Source organism: Saccopteryx bilineata, chromosome 3 (genome assembly GCF_036850765.1).
Source record: "Saccopteryx bilineata isolate mSacBil1 chromosome 3, mSacBil1_pri_phased_curated, whole genome shotgun sequence".
Classification (NCBI taxonomy): domain Eukaryota; kingdom Metazoa; phylum Chordata; class Mammalia; order Chiroptera; family Emballonuridae; genus Saccopteryx; species Saccopteryx bilineata.
Window position 1 is genome coordinate 151697781 of NC_089492.1, and position 22353 is coordinate 151720133.

A 22353-nucleotide genomic window follows, 5' to 3' on the forward strand; every position below is an offset into this window, starting at 1 on the left:
GCCTGGTCAGGCTAATCAGTGCTACTTTTTAATAAAGGTACACTTTAACTTTTATCTGTGTCTGGTGGAAGCACAACTGATGGGATCAACAAATCATATTTTAGAAAGCTCTTTCCATCTTACCCCAGTGCAAAATATGGCTGCACAGTGCAGTCATTGGGGAGTTTAAAATACTCCCAGTGTTCAGACCAATTGTACAGAATCTAAAGGGTGGGGGCCAGACAGCAATATTTTAAAAACTCTTCAGAGGATTCCGGTGTGAAAATGAACTCTGGTAGGGCTGGTGGAAACTTAGTAATAGACTTCATAAGAACTCACCTCTGTCCAACATCCCTCCTGGTTTATCCCTCTGCTAGTCTCAATACAGCTAAAATCTCAGGGTCCTTTCTGCTTTCCTTCAGTGGTATGCAAATACATGTTTACCAAGCCACACTTTAGAGTAAAAAAAGCCCTGATTTATAGATCTGCTGATCTCCAGATTTTGTAAATACACCCAGCATGGTCAATTTTACCCCAGCAATGGCTTGCCATGAGCATGGGACTGGGAGGAGAGGTGCACCACCAATCCTCACAGGGCAATGTAAGCCAGCTCTGGACTCTGGTACTGTTTTGCAACTCAGGTTTGCTCCCTTTCTCCTGTGCCCCCAAGATACCCCCATCTCCCTTAAGTGGCAGTAAGGAGTTTATGCCACCTTGATAAATACTTTTCTGCTTGTGTGATAGCTGGCTTACATGATTTTTCTGCTCAGGTAGTATAATATAACCTCCTGCTTAAAAAGTACATATAGAAAACCTTAGGAAAACACCAAGGGAATGTGCCTAAGGCTGGGGAAGTCTGGGCAATTGGCCTTCTGGATTATGCTTTACCTTGTGAATCTGACTAATGTGAAATGTCACAGATTTTGAGCTGACACATGAAGTTTCTGAGCCTACAGAATTGAAGGCCAGGCTCAGAATCAGGATAGACCCACCAAGTTAATGGGGAGGTCCTGGGAGGCAGCCCGCCAGTCTTCTGGGGTTGATTGACTTCCACCTCAATACAGGTTATAATGCTTTACTTCTCCCCTTCATTACAAAGCATAGTGACATAACTTTTCTCCTTGAATCACTTCAGTACAACTAGGAAGACCTAGTAGATGCTATCTTTCATCTGCTGGTGAAGAATTCTGCTGAAGCTCAGAGATGTTAAATGTGGTGACTTGCCTGAGTTTGAGAACGAGCTAGTAAGCAGGACTTGAACCCAGAGCTCTGACCCCAAGTTTAATGCTCTCCCAGCACACAGCCTTGGTCTATTGGCCATCTCCACCTATGTATGGAGCCAGTCAACTTAGGTAGAAGTAAGATGAGTAGCAGATACCTTCCTTCAAGTCTTGTGAACTAATTCTTTGCCAGTCCTGCTTTGGAAAGCATACTTGCTGAAATGAGTGGGGTCTAACCAAGGACATGTTCCAGGTTGGCATATATTATGGTGGGGGTGAAATATGAACGGCTTGTGTAATATGAGTGGCTAATGAACTGTGATTCCAAAACTAGAAGCAGGAGCAAATCCAGAAGACATCTGGGACTCTAAGAAGTGGCTGCAGAAACATGGCTTACAAGCCCATAAGCTGTCATTTTATGATGTCCTTGCTGACTGTTCCTTCCACCATGCTGATGGAGTTGTTGATATAAAAGCCAAACCTGAGGATGAATCCATACAGACCAGTGCGGTAAGTGTATCCTCTGCGGGGCTGTAGCCTTCTCTCAATGCCCTGAGTAGGTAGGAAAGGCCTCCCTCAGACCAGAGCCCAGAGCACAACCCAAGTTAAAGGCAGCATGGCAGAAAACTGGCTGGATTCCCATGTGAAAAGCTGTCCCTTCTGTTTCTTATCCTATACTCTTCTGAATGGTACTTGTGGGAGTGGAGATCAACTCTAGGAATGGTTTCTAGAGATAAGTGAATTATACAGTAATTATACATGAGCCATAAGCTGCGCTTGTAGAAATTCAGGCATTATTAGTCTCAGAGTTATTCACCATTATTTCTAAAGCGAAGCCCTTTGCTCCTCCTTATGGAATGGAAGAAAGAAACTACTTGTAAATATACTCAAAGCAGGTATTTCTAGGGTCTTCTTGTACTATCACTATCTGAAAGATACATTAGTCAACTGATTACACTCAGCATTTAGATGATTCTCAGTAAACACAAATTTAGATTATTTAAGGGGTTACAGTACTTGAAGGATATAGATTGAGAATTTTTGAATGCTGTAATTCCATTATGCCAATGGGTCTGAAAAGAATATAGATTCTCTAACTGCCTGACTGGCTCACAATGGAAGGATAATGATTTGTAGTAGTGGCTCCTAAACATTAACACACATCAGTCAGTGATGCTGAAGGTTCTGGTCACGCTTTGAGCAATACTGATGTGTAAATAGAACCCAGAACAGTCAAAAGTTTAGAATTATGGAAAGACTAAACAGTGTCACAATATGAAACAGAAAATCAGGATAAAATTTATTAAAACTGCAAGGAAGCCAAAATGACAGCAGCAGAGCAGATGCAAGTAATGGCAACTTAGCAGGCACCATGGGAGAGGAAGTCAGGCCACTTTTGTATTCTATGATCCTCCAACTCAATGTCAAGATCATCACTGAAAGAAATCAGGAAAGATACGAACAAGTGGAGGCATATACCGTGCTCATGGTTAGGAAGAATAAACATCATTAAAATGTCTATATTACCCAAAGCCATTTATAAATTCAATGCAATACCGATTAAAATACCAATGACTTACTTCAAAGATATAGAACACATATTCCAAAAATTTATATGGAACCAAAAGAGAACATGAATAGCCTCAGCAATCTTGAAAAGAAAGAATATAGTGGGAGGTATCACACTTCCGGATATCAAGTTATACTATAAGGCCATTGTACTCAAAACAGCCTGGTACTGGCATAAGAACAGGCATATAGATCAATGGAACAGAACTGAGAACCCAGAAATAAACCACACTTTTATGGACAACTGATATTTGACAAAGGAGGTAAGAGCATACAATGGAGTAAAGATAGCCTCTTTAACAAATGGTGTTGGGAAAATTGGACAGCTACCTGGAAAACAATGAAACTAGACCACCAACTTACACCATTCACAAAAATAACCTCAAAATGGATAAAAGACTTAAATGTAAGCTGTGAAACCATAAGCATCTTAGAAGAAAACATAGGCAATAAGCTCTCTGATATCTCTCACAGCAATATATTTGCTGATTTGTCTCCACAGGCAAGTGAAATAAAAGACAGGATAAACAAATGGGACTATATCAAACTAAAAAGCTTCTGCACAGCTAAAGACAATAAGAACAGAATAAAAAGACAAACTACACAATGGGAGAATATATTTGACAATGCGTCTGATAAGGGATTAATAACCAAAATTTATGAAGAACTTGTAAAACTTAATACCAGGAAGACAAACAATCCAATCCAAAAATAGGAAAAAGAAATGAATAGACACTTCTCCAAAGAGGACACACAGATGGCCAATAGGCATATGAAAAAATGCTCAACATCACTAATTATTAGAGAAATGCAAATTAAAACCACAATGAGATTTTACCTCACACCAGTCAGAATGGCGCTCATCAACAAAGCAACACAGAATAAGTACTGGCGAGGATGTGGAGAAAAGGAAACTTTCCTGCACTGCTGGTGGGAATGCAGACTGGTGCAACCACTGTGGAAAACTGTATGGAGATTCCTCAAAAAATTAAAAATCAAACTGCCTTTTGACCCAGATATATCACTGTTAAGAATATACCCCAAGGATGACGTCAGAGTAATGGCGGGGTAGGAAGCAATATCGATAAATCTCCCCCAAAACTCAACAAGATCTTCAACCAGAAACAGAAAAACCTATACTTGGAGCCTCCAGATGCTTTGCAATACACCCGAAGGTATGGTTGAGTGAAAAATTGGCTAAATATATAACCAAACCCCGAAGGAAATAGGGAGTAAGAAATGCTCCGCCTTCCTCACTAACCTAAACAGGGCGGCTTTCTCTGGTAACTGTGAATATAGAAACTGAGGCAGGCAAAGGGGGTGAATAGATCCAGGCCGCGGCACAAACGGCCGAACCAGGCTGTGGCACGGAGATCCAAGCCGAGGAAAAACTGATCCTGTGGCAACCCGGGCAATAGAAGCTAACACTCGCGCCAAACCCAAACAAAAAAAGACAAGCGGGGCAGCCATTTTACCCGATCTCCTGGTCGGTGTGCAGTTGGTGGGCGAGAGATTTCTTCCTAAGCCCCGGGAGTGGGTGCCCGTGTTACCCCACAGAGAGGCAGAGTCAGAGGTCTTTCTGTGGGCCGAAAGCAGAATCTCTGGGCAGCCCCAGTGCCCTGGGAAAGACGCGCACGGGAGGGAGCGAGAACTAATTCCAACGGTGGAAATTTTCCGTGCTGGTGGGGGTTTCACTCAGAGGGAAACGCGGCCGGCCTCATATCCTGGTCTGCGCGCGCAGATAGGGAGTGAGAGATTCCTCTGAGTGACTCGGCAATGCATGCCCGTGTTATCGCACAAAGGGGCAGAGTCAGGGGCCTTTGTGTGGGCCAAAGCGAAATCTCGGGCTGCCCCAGCGCCTTGCAAAAGCCGCACACGGGGACGGAGCGAGAGCCAATTCCAACGCTGCAACTTTTCCATGCGGTTGGGGGTTTCACTCAGAGCATGAGACTGCTGGCCGGATATCTTGGTCTGCGCACGCAGACAGTGAGTGAGAGTTTCCTCCAAGCACCCCGGAAGTGGGTGCCCGCCTGTGTTACCGGACAGAGTGGCAGAGGCAGTGGTCTTTGAGTGGGCGGAAACCCCGCCTGATTATGCTAGCAGCTCTGACTGACTGAGCCTTACCCAGAGCCCTGTGCTGAGTGGAAATAGAGTGGGGAGTTGCCAGCTCTTTGAGCCTCTTACTATCCAGGCAGAGGCAGCAGCAACCCCATAGCTGGATTATCAGGCTACTAATTGAGGAAGGAAAGACTAGGAGAAAGGCTCCAGGAACACGGACTCTCTCACTGTCGGAGCCTATAAATGCTAATGAGCCTCGACTGCCAACGAGACTAAAGCACAATACATGACATTGCCATAGAGACTTATCAACTGCAAACCTCTACCTGAGCGTGCCAAAGGGGCAGAACCCGGGGTACAGAGTCACCGACCAGGAAGAAGGAGAGAAAAGGAAAAGCAAGAAGATAACCTCTCAAAATCAAGAATAATCTGCAGACTTTGTAACCTATCCCATTTTATTATATTTGTTCGCTTGTTTCTCTTATCTTCATTCTTGAGACTTTTTTTCCTCCTCCAATTTGGCCGATTAACTCTCTGCTGGTCTTACTCTCTCCTCTCCTTGAACTACACTACCCATAAGTGTTACATCTCCCATTATCTTTTCTCTCCTCTTCCTTTCTCTCTATGAGGGTTGCACTCCAAAACCCTTAACTCTCTCTCTCTCTCTCCTTTCTTTTTTCTTCTTTTAGTGGTTCCCTCTTTTTTTCTCTCTCTCTCTTTCGTTTCTCCCTCTATATTAGTTTCTTCCTTTCTTCTTTACATCTCCTCTCATTCAAACCTCAAAACCAAACAAATTATCTTATCTGGGACTCAAACTTATGTTTGTGGAATTTTGGGGGTTTTTTACTTCACATTTTAACTCACTAGCAGTGCTCCCATCCCTGGCTCTCCATTTTATCTAGTTCTTTTTCCACTAAATACAATAGTAATTTTTTAATTTGTCCCCCCATTTTTCTGTTTTCCTCTTATACCTCTCATCATAACTCTTAGACAACCAACACTTAAAAGCAAATCATCTTATTCTTGACCCAAATTTTTTCATTATTTGCTTTTTGTGGGTCCATACCCCCTTCTTTTTTTCTTTATTTTTTTTTCTATTTTTTTTGCTTCTTTATTACTTTTCCCCAATTCAGGCCCTCCATCACAGGCATTGTTTGTTATAATTCACAGTTCACCACAAGATTTTCTCAAGAAAGAGGGGAGAGGAGAGGAGAGGAAAAAAGGAGGAGGGGAATAATTTCCTTTTTTTAAAATTTTTATTTTATTTTATTTTTCTTTATTTCATTATTAATTTTTTTTAAAAAAACAACTCTTTTCGATTTTTTATTTATTTATTTTTTTAAACATTTTATTCTTTATTAAATCTCATTAATACTATCAACAAAACCACCCTCAGATGCCATTAAGGAAGAGAAAATCAAATATCATGGATACAAAAGAAAGAGAGGTAACACAGCTAGGTGAGGAAAAATCTATGGAGAAAAAATTTAATATATTGGAAACCTTGGAGCTAAATGACAGAGAATTCAAGATAGAAATCCTAAAAATCCTCTGAGATATACAAGAAAACACAGAAAGGCAATTTAGGGAGCTCAGAAAACAACTCAATGAACACAAAGAATATATGTCCAAGGAAATTGAAACTATAAAAACAAATCAAACAGAGATGAAAAACTCAATTCACGAGCTGAAAAATGAAGTAACAAGCTTAGCTAATAGAACAGGTCAGAAAGAAAAGAGGATTAGTGAAATAGAAGACAAGCAACTTGAGGCACAACAGAGAGAAGAAAAAAGAGACTCAAAAATTAAAAAAAATGAGATAGCCCTACAAGATTTATCTGACTCCATCAAAAAGAATAACATAAGAATAATAGGTATATCAGAGGGAGAAGAGAGAGAAAATGGAATGGAGAACATACTCAAACAAATAATAGATGAGAACTTCCCAAGCCTGAAAGAACTACAGCCTCAAGTTCAAGAAGCAAACAGAACTCCGAGTTTTCTTAACCCCAACAAACCTACTCCAAGGCATATCATAATGAAATTGACACAAACCAACAGCAAAGAAAAAATTCCCAAGGCAGCCAGGGAAAAGAAGAATACAACATATAAAGGAAGGCCCATTAGATTATCATCAGATTTCTCAGCAGAAACTCTACAAGCTAGAAGAGAGTGGACCCCAATATTTAAAGTCCTGAAAGAGAGGAACTTTCAGCCATGAATACTATACCCATCAAAGCTATCCTTCAAATATGAAGGAGAAATAAAAACATTCACAGATACAGAAAAGATGAGGGAATTTATCATCAGAAAACCCCAACTCCAGAAATTACAAAAGGGGGTTCTCCAATCAGATACAAAGAACAACAACAAAAAAAACAAAGCCACAAGTAAAAGCTCCAAGAAGAACACAATAAAACCAAATTTAAACTGTGACAACAACAAAAAGAAAGGGGGGGAGAAGATGGAGATTAACAGTAGCAAAGGACGATGGAGTGCAAAAGTACTCACAAAATAGTTCGCTACAATGAACAGGGTAGGGACCCTTTTCATTACTCAAAGGTAACCACCATTGAAAAAACCACCACAGAAGCACATGAGATAAAAGAGATAGCAACAGAGGAAAGATGTATGGAATACAACCAAATAAAAACAAAAGATAGAAAAACGAAAGAGAAGGATCAAACAAGACACAAAACTAACAGAAAGCAAGATATAAAATGGCAATAGGGAACTCACAAGTGTCAATAATTACACTAAATGTAAATGGATTAAACTCACCAATAAAAAGGCACAGAGTAGCAGAATGGATTAAAAAAGAAAATCCAGAGTAGAGAAGATGGCAGCGGAGTAGGCGGATGCACAGATGCCCAGCTCTCAAAACCGAACTGGAATAAAAATCAATTTAGAAAAAATCAGCATGAAAAACCAACACTGAACTGCAAGAACAGCTCTCAAAAACCAAAGAGCAAAGAGGAAGCCACAATAATCCTGGTAAGGAGTGCCTGAATCTCCTCTGCTTACAGGAACGGAAGGAGGGGGGTGAGGCTGAGAGCCCAGAGAGGATTTCACAGAGGAAAAAGAGCAGAAACTACTGTTCACAGCCATTTACCTGGCGACCAGGGAGCAAGGTGGGTTGAAAAGACCAGCTTATCTCCCAAGTGGAATAGACAGGGAGAGGGACAGACTGTGAGGGGCTAGGGTATGCAAGAAATGAAATAAAAAAGCTGACTCATTCATGCTGGAGGCGTCCATAGCTGGGGGAGAAACTGAACCTTTCACAAAACAGAGCTGAAGTGCTTCCGGATCAGAGATATCCAGACATCTATCCAGCTCCAATCAGCACAACAAGACACAGCTGAAAACAAGAAGTGGGGAGGAGGGGCAGTAACTCAGGTCTCCATGGAGATCTGAGATACACCTCCCCTACTGAAGCTGAGAAAAAACCCTGCCCCCAGTGAGATTAGTTGGTGGAAGAGACCTTCAGTGTCTCAGGTTACACGCACAGCATTCCTGGTTACAGTTTCAAGGAAGCCCCCTGCTGAGATCAGTTAACAAGACTATCACCTGTTAAGAAAACAAACAAATCAAGACTTCAAAGCTGCCCAAATCCGAAAGTGGATTACAAATAATAGCTGATACCAACCCACGAAGACTTAAAAATAATACAACTGAAAACTGGAGGCAGACAACACCAAGCCTAGACTCAACCAACTCTACAAATAAAAAAAAAAGAAGATGAGAAGACAAAGGAGTGCAATCCAAATGAAACCACAAGAGACACCTTTGAGAGATGAACTGAGTGATATGGAAATAATCAAACTTCCAGATGCGGAGTTCAAAATAATGATTGTAAGGATGATTAGGGATCTTAGAACAACAATGGAGGGGCAGTTTGAAACCCTAAATAAAGAAATAGCAAGTATAAAAAAGAATCAGTTGGAGACGACAAATACAATATCAGAAATAAAGACCACAATGGAAGGAATTAAAAACAGGATAGATAGAGCAGAGGATCGAATCAGCGAGTTAGAAGACAACTGGAATGAAGGCATGAAAGCAGAGAAGAAAAGAGAAAAAAGACTCAAAAAGTCAAAGGAAACTCTTAGAGAGCTCTGTGACAACATGAAGAGAAATAACATCCGCATCATAAGGGTTCCTGAAGAAGAAGAAAAAGAACAAGGGATAGAGACTTTGTTCAATCATATCATAGCTGAAAACTTCCCTAAATTAATGCAAGAAATACTCTCACAAATCCAAGAAGTACAGAGGACTCCATTAAAGAGAAACCCAAAGAAACCTACACCAAGACACATCATAATTAAAATACCAAAGCTAAGCGATAAAGAGAAAATATTAAAAGCTGCAAGAAAAAAAAAAAGTTATCACCTACAAAGGAGCCCCCATAAGGATGACATCTGACTTCTCAACAGAAACACTTGAGGCCAGAAGGGAATGGCAAGAAATATTCAAAGTAATGCAGAACAAGAACCTACAACCAAGACTACTTTATCCAGCAAGGCTATTGTTTAAAATTGAAGGAGAAATAAAAAGCTTCCCAGACAAAAAACAACTCAAGAAATTCATTACAACCAAACCAATGCTGCAGGAAATATTAAGGGGCCTGGTGTAAACAGATAAAGTGGAAAAGAATACAGAAAAAAAAAAAAGAAATACACCTTTAAAGAAGAAAATGGCAATAAACAACTACATATCAATAATAACCTTAAATGTAAATGGATTAAATGATCCAATCAAAAGACATAGGGTAGCTGCGTGAATAAGAAAACAGACCCATACGTATGTTGTCTACAAGAGACACACCTTAGAACAAAAGACACACACAGATTGAAGGTAAAAGGATGGAAAAAAAGTTTCATGCAAACGGAAATGAAAAAAAAAGCTGGGGTAGCAATAGTTATATCAGACAAATTGGACTTTAAAACAAAGGATATAGTAAGAGATAAAGAAGGCCACTACATAATGATAAAGGGAGTAATCCAACAGGAAGATATAACTATTATAAATATCTATGCACCTAATATAGGAGCACCCAAATATATAAAACAGACTTTGATGGATTTAAAGGGCGAGATCAACAGCAATACTATAATAGTAGGGGATTTCAATACCCCACTAACATCACTAGATAGATTCTCAAGAAAAAAAATTAACAAAGAAACAGCAGACTTATTGGAAACACTAGATAAACTCGATTTAATAGATATCTTCAGAACCTTTCACCCTAAAGCAACAGAATATACATTCTTTTCAAGTGCTCATGGTACATTCTCTAGGATAGACCACATGTTAGGGCACAAAAGCGCTCTAACAAATTTAAGAAGACTGAAATCATATCAAGCACTTTCTCTGATCACAACGGCATGAAACTAGAAATGAATCACAGCAGAAAAGCTCAAAAATTCTCAAACACATGGAAACTAAATAGCAGGGTGTTAAATAATGAATGGATTAAGAATGAGATCAAAGAAGAAATAAAAAATTCCTAGAAACGAATGACAATGAGCATAAAACAACTCAAAATTTATGGGACACAGCAAAAGCAGTGCTGAGAGGGAAGTTCATAGCACTACAGGCACACTTTCAGAAGCTAGAAAAAGCTCAAATAAACAACTTAACCCTGCATCTAAAAGAATTAGAAAAAGAACAGCAAGTAAAGCCCAAATGTAGTAGAAGGAAGGAAATAATAAAGATCAGAGCAGAAATAAATGACATAGAGGCTAAAGAAACAATACAGAGGATCAATGAAACTAGGAGCTGGTTCTTTGAAAAGGTAAACAAGATTGATGAACCTTTAAGTAGGCTCACCAAGAAAAAGAGAGAGAGGACTCAAATAAATAAAATTAGAAATGAGAGAGGAGAAATAACAACTGACACAACAGAAATACAAAATATTGTAAGAAAATACTATGAAGAATTGTATGCCAAAAAACTAGACAACCTAGATGAAATGGACAAATTCCTTGAAACATACAATCTTCCAAAAATCAATCTGGAAGAATCAGAAAACTTAAACAGACCAATTACAACAAATGAGATCAAAACAGTTATCAAAAAACTCCCAACAAAGAAAAGTCCGGGGCCCGATGGCTTCACAACGGAATTCTACCAAATATTCAAAGAAGAACTAACTCCTATCCTTCTCAAACTATTTCAAATAATTCAAGAGGAAGGAAGACTTCCAAACTCCTTTTATGAGGCGAGCATAATTCTGATTCCAAAACCAGGCAAAGACAACACAAAGAAAGAAAATTATAGGCCAATATCTCTGATGAATATAGATTCTAAAATCCTCAACAAAATATTAGCAAACCGAATCCAACAATATATGGAAAAAATCATACACCATGATCAAGTGGGATTTATTCTGTGGAGGCAAGGCTGGTACAATATTCATAAATCAATCAATGTGATTCATCACATAAACAAAAAGAAGGAGAAAAACCATATGATAATTTCAATAGATGCAGAAAAAGCATTTGATAAAATCCAGCACCCATTCATGATAAAAAACCCTCAGCAAAGTGGGAATACAGGGAACATACCTCAACATGATAAAAGCCATCTATGAGAAACCCACAGCCAACATCATACTCAATGGGAAAAAATTAAAAGCAATACCCTTAAGATCAGGAACAAGGCAGGGGTGCCCCCTTTCACCAGTCTTATTTAACATAGTTCTGGAAGTCCTAGCCACAGCAATCAAACAAGAAGAAGAAATAAAAGGCATTCAAGTTGGAAAAGAAGAAGTAAAACTATCATTATTTGCAGATGATATGATATTGTATATCAAAAACCCTAAAGTCTCAGTCAAAAAACTACTGGACCTGATAAATAAATTCAGCAAAGTGGCAGGATATAAAATCAATACTCAGAAATCAGAAGCATTTTTATACACCAACAATTAACAGTCAAAAAGAGAAATTAAGAAAACAATCCCCTTCACAATTACAACCAAAAAAATAAAGTACCTAGGAGTAAACTTAACCAAGGAGACTAAAGACTTGTACTCGGAAAATTACAAAACATTGATAAAAGAAATCAAGGAAGATACAAACAAGTGGAAGCATATACTGAGCTTTAGGAAGAATAAACATCATTAAAATGTCTATATTACCCAAAGCGATTTATAAATTCAATGCAATACCAATTAAAATACCAATGACATACTTCAAAGATATAGAACACATATTCCAAAATTTATATGGAACCAAAAAAGGACACGAATAGCCTCAGCAATCTTAAAAAAGAAGAATAAAGTGGGAGGTATCACACTTACTGATATCAAGTTATACTACAAGGCCATTGTACTCAAAACAGCCTGGTACTGGCATAAGAACAGGCATATAGATCAATGGAACAGAACAGAGAACCCAGAAATAAACCCACAGTTCTGTGGACAACTGATATTTGACAAAGGAGGTAAAGAAATACAATGGAGTAAAGACAGCCTCTTTAACGAATGGTGTTTGGAAAATTGGACAGCTACCTGCAAAAAAATAAAACTAGATCAGCAGCTTACACCACTCACAAATATAAACTCAAAATGGATAAAAGACTTGAATGTAGGCCATGAAACCATAAGCATCTTAGAAGAAAACATAGACAGTAAGCTCTCCGACATCTCTCGGAGCAATATATTTGCTGATTTATCTCCACGGGGAAGTGAAATAAAAGACAGGAGAAACAAATGGAACTATATCAAACTAAAAAGCTTTTGCAGAGCTAAGGACAACAAGAACAGAATAAAAAGACAAACTACACAATGGGAGAACATATTTGACAATACATCTGATAAGGGGTTAATAACCAAAATTTATAAAGAACTTGTAAAACTCAACACCAGGAAGACAAACAACCCAATCAAAAAATGGGCAAAAGAGATGAATAGACACTTCTCCAAAGAGGACATACAGATGGCCTATAGGCATATGAAAAAATGCTCAACATCACTAATCATTAGAGAAATGCAAATTAACACCACAATGAGATATCACCTCACACCAGTCAGAATGGCGCTTATCAACAAAACAACACAGAATAAGTGCTGGCGAGGATGTGGAGACAAGGGAACCCTCCTGTACTGCTGGTGGGAATGCAGACTGGTGCAGCCACTGTGGAAAACAGTATGGAGATTCCTCAAAAAACTGAAAATCGAACTTCCTTTTGACCCAGCTATCCCACTTTTAGGAATATACCCCAAGGACACCATAGAATGGCTGGAAAAGAAGAAATGCACCCGCATGTTTGTGGCAGCATTGTTCACAATAGTGAAGATCTGGAAACAGCCCAAGTGTCCATCAGAGGACGAGTGGATTAAAAAGCTTTGGTACATATATACTATGGAATACTACTCAGCCATAAGAAATGATGACATCGGATCATTTACAATAACATGGATGGACCTTGATAACATTATACGGAGTGAAATAAGTAAATCAGAAAAAAAACTGAGATGAATCCATACATAGAAGGAACATAAAAATGAGACTCAGAGACATGAACAAGAATGTGATGGCAACAGGGGCGGGGGTTGGGTGAGGGGGGATGGGGTGAAAAAGGAGAGAGGGGTTAGGGGAGGGGAGGGGCACAAAGAAAACCAGATAGAAGGTGACACAAGACAATTTAACTTTGCGGGAGGGGTATACAGCACAATCAAATGTCAAAATAATCTAGAGATATTTCTCTCAACATATGTACCCTGATTTATCAATGTCACTGCATTAAATTTAATAAAAAAAAAATTCAAAAAAAAAAAAAGAAAAGAAAATCCAACTGTATGCTGCCTACACGAAACTCATCTAAGTAACAAGGATAAAAACAAATTCAAAGTGAAAGGCTGGAAAACAATACTCCAAGCAAATAACATCCAAAAAAAAGCAGGTGTAGCAATACTGATATCGGATAATGCTGACTACAAGACAGCAAAAGTACTCAGAGACAAAAATGGCCATTTCATAATGGCTAAGGGGACACTGAATCAAGAAGACATAACAATTCTTAATATATATGCACCAAACCAAGGAGCACCAAAATATATAAGACAGCTACTTATTGATCTTAAAACAAAAACTGACAAAAATACAATCATACTTGGAGACCTCAATACACTGCTGACGGCTCTAGATCGGTCATCCAAACGGAAAATCAACAAAGACATAGTGGCCTTAAACAAAACACTAGAGCACCTGGATATGATAGACATCTACAGGACATTTGACATTTGACATTTCATCCCAAAGTGACTGAGTATACATTTTTCTCCAGTGTACATGGATCATTCTCAAGAATTGACCATATGTTGGGCCACAAACACAACATCAGCAAATTCAGAAAAATTGAAGTTGTGCCAAGCATATTTTCTGATCATAAAGCCTTGAAACTAGAATTCAACTGCAAAAAAGAGAAAAAAAATCCCACAAAAATGTGGAAACTAAACAACATACTTTTAAAAAATGAATGGGTCAAAGAAGAAATAAGTGCAGAGATCAAAAGATATATACAGACTAATGAAAATGACAATACGACATATCAGAATCTATGGGATGCAGCAAAAGCAGTAATAAGAGGGAAGGTCATATCACTTCAGGCATACATGAACAAACAAGAGAGAGCCCAAGTGAACCACTTAACTTCCCACCTTAAGGAACTAGAAAAAGAAGAACAAAGACAGCCCAAAACCAGCCGAAGAAAGGAGATAATAAAAATCAGAGCAGAAATAAATGAATTAGAGAACAGAAAAAGTATAGAAAAAATTAATAGAACAAGGAGCTGGTTCTTTGAAAAGATCAACAAAATTGACAAACCCTTGGCAAGATTTACCAAGGAAAAAAGAGAAAGAACTCATATAAACAAAATCCAAAATGAAAGAGGAGAAATCACCACGGACACTGTAGATATACAAAGAATTATTGTAGAATACTATGAAAAACTTTATGCCACTAAATTCAACAACCTAGAAGAAATAGATAAATTCCTAGAACAATACAACCTTCTTAGACTGAGTCAAGAAGAAGTAGAAAGCCTAAACAGACCTATCAGTAGAGAAGAAATAGAAAAAACCATTAAAAACCTCCCCAAAAATCAAAGTCCAGGCCCTGACGGCTACACCAGCGAATTTTATGAAACATTCAAAGAAGACTTGGTTCCTATTCTACTCAAAGTCTTCCAAAAAATTGAAGAAGAAGCAATACTTCCGAACACATTTTATGAGGCCAACACAACCCTCATACCAAAACCAGGCAAGGATGGCACAAAAAAAGAAAACTACAGACCAATATCTCTAATGAATACAGATGCTAAAATACTAAACAAAATAATAGCAAATCGAATACAACAACATATTACAAAATAATACATCATGATCAAGTGGGATTCATCCCAGAATCTCAAGAATGGTTGAACATACGTAAAACGGTTAACGTAATACACCATATCAACAAAACAAAGAACAAAAACCACATGATCTTATCAATAGACGCAGAAAAGGCTTTTGATAAAATACAACAGAATTTTATGTTTAAGACTCTCAACAAAATGGGTATAGAAGGAAAATATCTCAACATGATAAAGGCCATGTATGATAAACCATCAGCTAACATCATATTAAATGGCACTAAACTGAAGGCTTTCCCCCTTAAATCAGGAACAAGACAGGGTTGTCCACTCTCTCCACTCTTATTTAATGTGGTACTAGAGGTTCTAGCCAGAGCAATCAGACAAGACAAAGAAATAAAAGGCATCCATATCGGAAAAGAAGAAGTAAAGGTATCACTTTTTGCAGATGATATGATCCTATACATCGAAAACCCCAAAGAATCCACAAAAAGACTACTAGAAACAATAAGCCAATATAGTAAGGTCGCAGGATACAAAGTTAACATACAGAATTCAATCGCCTTTCTATATGCCAACAATGAAACAATTGAGAACGAACTCAAAAGAATAATCCCCTTCTCGATTGCAACAAAAAAAATAAAATACTTAGGAATAAACATAACAAAGAATGTAAAGGGCTTATATAATGAAAACTATAAACCATTGTTAAGAGAAATCAAAAAAGATATAATGAGATGGAAGAATATACCTTGTTCTTGGCTAGGAAGAATAAATATAATCAAGATGGCTATATTACCCAAAGCAATATACAAACTTAATGCAATTCCCATCAAACTTCCAATGACGTTTTTTAAAGAAATAGAGCAAAAAATTATCAGATTTATATGGAACTATATAAAACCCCGAATAGCCAAAGCAATCCTAACGAAAAAGAATGAAGCTGGGGGCATTACAATACCTGACTTCAAACTATATTATAGGGCCAAGACTATCAAAACTGCATGGTATTGGCAGAAAAATAGACACTCAGACCAATGGAACAGAATAGAAAGTCCCGAAATAAAACCACATATATATAGTCAAATAATTTTTGATAAAGGGGCCAACAACACACAATGGAGAAAAGAAAGCCTCTTCAATAAATGGTGCTGGGAAAACTGGAAAGCCACATGCAAAAGAATGAAACTGGACTACAGTCTCTCCCCCTGTACAAAAATTAACTCAAAATGGATCAAAGATCTAAACATAAGACCTGAAACAATTAAGTACATAGAAGAAGACATAGGTACTCAACTCATGTACCTGGGTTTTAAAGAGCATTTTATGAATTTGACTCCACAGGCAAGAAGTGAAGGCAAAAATTAATGAATGGGACTACATCAGACTAAGAAGTTTTTGCTCAGCAAGAGAAACTGATAGCAAAATAAACAGAAAGCCAACTAAATGGGAAATGATATTTTCAAACAACAGCTCAGATAAGGGCCTAATATCCAAAATATAAAAAGAACTCATAAAACTCAACAACAAACAAACATCCAATCCAGTAAAAAAATGGGAAGAGAACAGACACTTCTCCCAGGAAGAAATCCAAATGGCCAACAGATATATGAAAAGATGCTCATCTTCTTTAGCTATTAGAGAAATGCAAATCAAAACTGCAATGAGATACCACCTCACACCTGTTCGATTAGCTATTATTAGCAAGACAGGTAATAGCAAATGTTGGAGAGGCTGTGGAGAAAAAGGAACCCTCATACACTGTTGGTGGGAATGTAAAGTAGTACAACCATTATGGAAGAAAATATGGTGGTTCCTCAAAAAACTGAAAATAGAACTACCTTATGACCCAGCAATCCCTCTACTGGGTATATACCCCAAAAACTCAGAAGCATTGATACGTAAAGACACATGTAGCCCCATGTTTATTGCAGCATTGTTCACAGTGGCCAGGACATGGAAACAACCAAAAAGCCCGTCAATAGATGACTGGATAAAGAAGATGTGGCATATATACACTATGGAATACTACTCAGCCATAAGAAATGATGACATCGGAACATTTACAGCAAAATGGTGAGATCTTGATAACATGATACGAAGCGAAATAAGTAAATCAGAAAAAACCAGGAACTGCATTATTCCATACGTAGGTGGGACATAAAAGTGAAACTAAGAGACATTGATAAGAGTGTGGTGGTTACGGGGGGGGGGGGGAATGGGAGAGGGAAAGGGGAGGGGGAGGGGCACAAAGAAAATAAGATAGAAGGTGACAGAGGACAATCTGACTTTGGGTGATGGGTATGCAACATAATTGAACGACAAGATAACCTGGACTTGTTATCTTTGAATATATGTATCCTGATTTATTGATGTCACCCCATTAAAAAAATAAAATTAAAAAAGAAAGAATATACCCCAAGAACACCATAGCAGTGTTTGAAAAGAAGAAATGCACCACTATGTTTATGGCAGTATTGTTCACAATAGGAAAGATCTGGAAACAGCCCAAATGTCTGTCAGAGGACAAGTGGATTAAAAAGTTTTGGTATATATATACTATGGAATACTACTCACCCATAAGAAATGATGACATCGGATCATTTACAACAACATGGATGGACCTTGATAACAGTATACTGAGCGAAATAAATAAATCAGAAAAAACTAAGAACTATATGATTCCATACATAGTTGCGACATATAAATGAGACTCAGAGATTTGGACAACTATGTTGGGTTACAGGGTGGAGGGGAGGGGAAGGGGCACAAAGAAAACCAGTTAGAAGGTGACGGAAGACAATTTTATCAATTTCACCCATTAAAATTAATCAAAGAAAAGAAAAGAAAAGAAAAGAATGTGTCTCATGGCTAATTCAGGCAGTTAGAAGAATAGTTAGTATAAGGATACCATTTCTGCTTCTCAGGCCATATCCTGCAAAAGGGGCTCCAAGCAAATTGGTGATTTGGCTCCTCTGATTTTGCCAACTGGATTTAAAAAAAAATATGTCAGGAATGCCCTGAAATGGAACTAACAATATAATGGCATATATTTAAAGGACTTTTAGATACTGGAGCTGATGTATCTGTTATTGCTAAGCTACATTGGCCTCCTTCCTGGCCCACTCATGCAGCTGCCACAGAATTACAAGGTATAGGGCAGAGTAAATCTCCTCAACAAAGTTCTAGTTTTCTACATTGGGAAGATTACGAAGGTCATTCTGGATTTTTTTAAACCTTATGTGCTCCCTGGATGGCCAGGTAATTTGTGGGGTAGAGATGTTTTGAAAAATATGGGAGCATTGCTTGTCAGTCCTAATGGTTTAGTCAGTACTCAGATGCTTGATCAGGGATTTTTGCCCACCAAGGGACTAGGGAAAGGACAGCGAGGAATTCTCACCCCCATAGAAGTGGCACCCAATACCAGAAGGTGTGGATTAGGATATCAAATTTTAGCATAGGAGCCTTGGTAGCTCCTGCTACCCCAATAATGCATTGTGCAGACCCAATTACTTGGAAATCAGATAATCCTGTATGGGTAGACCAATGGCCCCTTTCTCAGGAGAAACTTAGGGCAGCTGTTCAATTGGTACAATAGCAGGTACAGCTTGGGCACATTGAACCATCTAATAGCCCATGGAATACACTTCCATATTTTGATCTTGTTGCCTCCTGGATTATCAAGGGGCATAGGCAACCCTTACAGCTTATAGGTTTTGAGCCTCAAAATTATTGTTGTTCCTTTTTTCAAAGGATCAACAACAATGGCTCTGGGAAACTTCCACTAAATGGCAAATCGCTCTTGCAAATCAATGGACAACTTTATACTGAAACTGTCAAATTAAAATCAGCTCAAAGTCTAAAATTATATGCCATTATCATGGCTTTTCAGCATTTGCCCTATTCCCCCTTTAATCTATATACAGACAGCAAATATTTACTTATGGTGTTTCCACTATAAAGACTGCTATCTTAGGGACAAATGCTGATGAACTATTTCAGCACTTCCTCCTTCTTCAAAGACTTGTATGTCAATATAGAGCTCCATGTTTCATAGGACATACTCGAGCTCGCTCCATGTACCCTGGAGCTTTAGCACAAGGGAATGCCCTTTTTTTTCTTTTTTTTCTTTCTTTTTCTTTTTTTTTTTTTTTTGTATTTTTCTGTAGTTGGAAACGGGGAGGCAGTCAGACAGACTCCCTCATGCGCCCAACCGGGATCCACCCAGGACGCCTACCATGGGGGGATGCTCTTCCCATCTGGGGTGTTGCTCTGTTGCAACCAGGGCCATTCTAGTGCCTGAGGCAGAGGCCACAGGGCCATCCTTAGCGCCTGGGCGGGCTTTGTTCCGGTTGAGCCTTGGCTGCGGGAGAGGAAGCGAGAGACAGAGAGGAAGGAGAGGGGAGGGGTGGAGAGGCAGATGGGCACTTCTTCTGTGTGCTCTGGCCAGGAATCGAACCCGGGAATCCTGCACACCAGGCCAACACTCTACCACTGAGCCAACTGGCCACAGCCTAGGAATGCCCTTGTTGATCAAGCTACCCAAAAGAAAATTATTTGGAGCAACCATGACAGATCGAGCCATTCAGTCTCATACTATTCATCACCAGAACACTGCAGCCCTGTGTAAACAGTTTCAACTTTCTCGGGAAGCAGCATGGCAGATTGGGAAATCCTATCTAAGGGGTTCTATACTACAATCTTCCCCTTCATTTGGAGTTAACCCTCAAGGACCCCTACCAGGACAACTTTGGCAAATGGAGGTTACTCATATACCTTCATTTGGCAAACAGTCCTATGTCCATGTTACAGTGGATACATATTCTGGCTTTATAGTAACCTCTGTCAGGAAAGGCTTCTAAACATGTTATATAGCTCATTGTCTGTATGCATTTTTCTATTATTGGATTTTCTAAACTGGTTAAACTGAAAATGCTCCTGCCTATGGAGCAAAAGCATTTACTGTATTTTGTCATTCTGACAATCTTTAAAGTTAAGGTATTATTAAAGTGTACCCAGCAAATATTTTAAGGTCAATTTAAAAAAATTTAAAAGGGGGGAGTCATATCCTGGAACTCCTACAGGTCTACCATATCATGCTTTTTACTTAAAAAAAATTTAAATTTCGGGCTTTTGAAGATGGCAGCGGAGTAGGCGGATGCACAAACGCCCAGCTCTCAACACCAAACTGGAATACAAATCAACTTAGGAAAAATCAGCATGAAAAACCAACACTGAACTGCAAGAACAGCTCTCAAAAACCAAGGAGAAAAGAGGAAGCCACAATAATCCTGGTAAGGAGTGCCTGAATCTCCTTTGCTTACAGGAACGGAAGGAGGGGGGTGAGGCTGAGAGCCCAGAGAGGATTTCACAGAGGAAAAAGAGCAGAAACTACTGCTCACAGCCACTTACCTGGCGACCAGAGAGCAAGGTGGGTTGAAAAGACCAGCTTATCTCCCAAGTGGAAAGGACAAGGAGAGGGACAGACTGTGAGGGGCTAAGGTATGCAAGCAACGAAATAAAAAAGCTGACTCATTCGTGCTGGAGGCGCCCATAGCTGGGAGAGGGACTGAACCTTTCACAAAACAGAGCTGAATTGCTTCCGGATCAGAGATCTCTGGACATCTATCCAGCTCCAATCAGCACAACAAGACACAGCTGAAAACAAGAAGTGGGGAGGAGGGGCAGTAACTCAGGTCTCCATGGAGATCTGAGATACACCTCCCCCTACTGAAGCTGAGAAAAAACCCTGCCCCCAGTGAGATTAGTTGGTGGAAGAGACCTTCAGCGTCTCAGGTTACACCCACAGCATTCCTGGTTACAGTTTCAAGGAAGCCCCCTGCTGAGTTCAGTTAACAAGACTATCACCTGTTAAGAAAACAAACAAATCAAGACTTCAAAGCTGCCCAAATCCGAAAGTGGATTACAAATAATAGCCGATACCAACCCAAGAAGACCTGGAAATAACACAACTGAAAACTGGAGGCAGACAATACCAAGCCTAGACTCAACCAACTCTACAAATAAAACACCATGATAAGAAAACAAAGGAGTGCAACCCAAATGAAACCACAAGAGACACCTTTGAGAGATGAGCTGAATGATATGGAAATAATCAAACTTCCAGATGCGGAGTTCAAAATAATGATTGTAAGGATGCTTAGGGATCTTAGAACAACAATGGAGGGGCAGTTTGAAAACCTAAATAAAGAAATAGCAAGTATAAAAAAGGATATTGAAATATTAAAAAAGAATCAGTCAGAGATGACAAATACAATATCAGAAATGAAGACCACAATGGAAGGAATTAAAAACAGGATGCATACAGCTGAGGATCGAATCAGCGAGTTGGAGGACAACTGGAATGAAGGCATGAAAGCAGAGAAGAAAAGAAAAAGACTCAAAAAGTCAGAGGAAACACTAAGAGAGCTCTGTGACAACATGAAGAGAAATAACATCCACATCATAGGGGTTTCTGAAGAAGAAGAAAAAGAACAAGGGATAGAGACTTTGTTCAATCATATCATAGCTGAAAACTTCCCTAAATTAATGCAAGAGAAACTCTCACAAGTCCAAGAAGCACAGAGAACTCCATTAAAGAGAAACCCAAAGAAACCTACACCAAGACACATCATAATTAAAATACCAAAGCTAAGCGATAAAGAGAAAATATTAAAAGCTGCAAGAGAAAAAAAAGTTATCACCTACAAAGGAGCCCCCATAAGGATGACATGACTTCTCAACAGAAACACTTGAGGCCAGAAGGGAATGGCAAGAAATATTCAAAGTAATGCAGAACAAGAACCTACAATCAAGACTACTTTATCCAGCAAGGCTATTGTTTAAAATCGAAGGAGAAATAAAAAGCTTCCCAGACAAAAAACAACTCAAGGAATTCATTACAACCAAACCAACGCTGCAAGAAATGTTAAGGGGCCTGTTGTAAACAGATTAAAGTTGGAAAAGAATATAGCAAAAAAAGGAATACACCTTTAAAGAAGAAAATGGCAATAAACAACTACATATCAATAATAACCTTAAATGTAAATGGATTAAATGATCCAATCAAAAGACATAGGGTAGCTGCGTGGATAAGAAAACAGGACCCATACATATGTTGTCTACAAGAGACACACCTTAGAACAAAAGACACACATAGATTAAAGGTAAA

General features: G+C 38.8%; 1 protein-coding gene across 1 annotated transcript in view; it reads left to right on the forward strand.

The window, feature by feature from the left end:
- VWA3B (von Willebrand factor A domain containing 3B) overlaps positions 1-22353 on the forward strand; it is a 271732-nt gene that overhangs the window by 101930 nt on the left and 147449 nt on the right. The window contains 1 exon segment of the mRNA XM_066267787.1: positions 1534-1709. Within this exon segment, the coding sequence (XP_066123884.1) occupies positions 1534-1709 (176 nt within the window).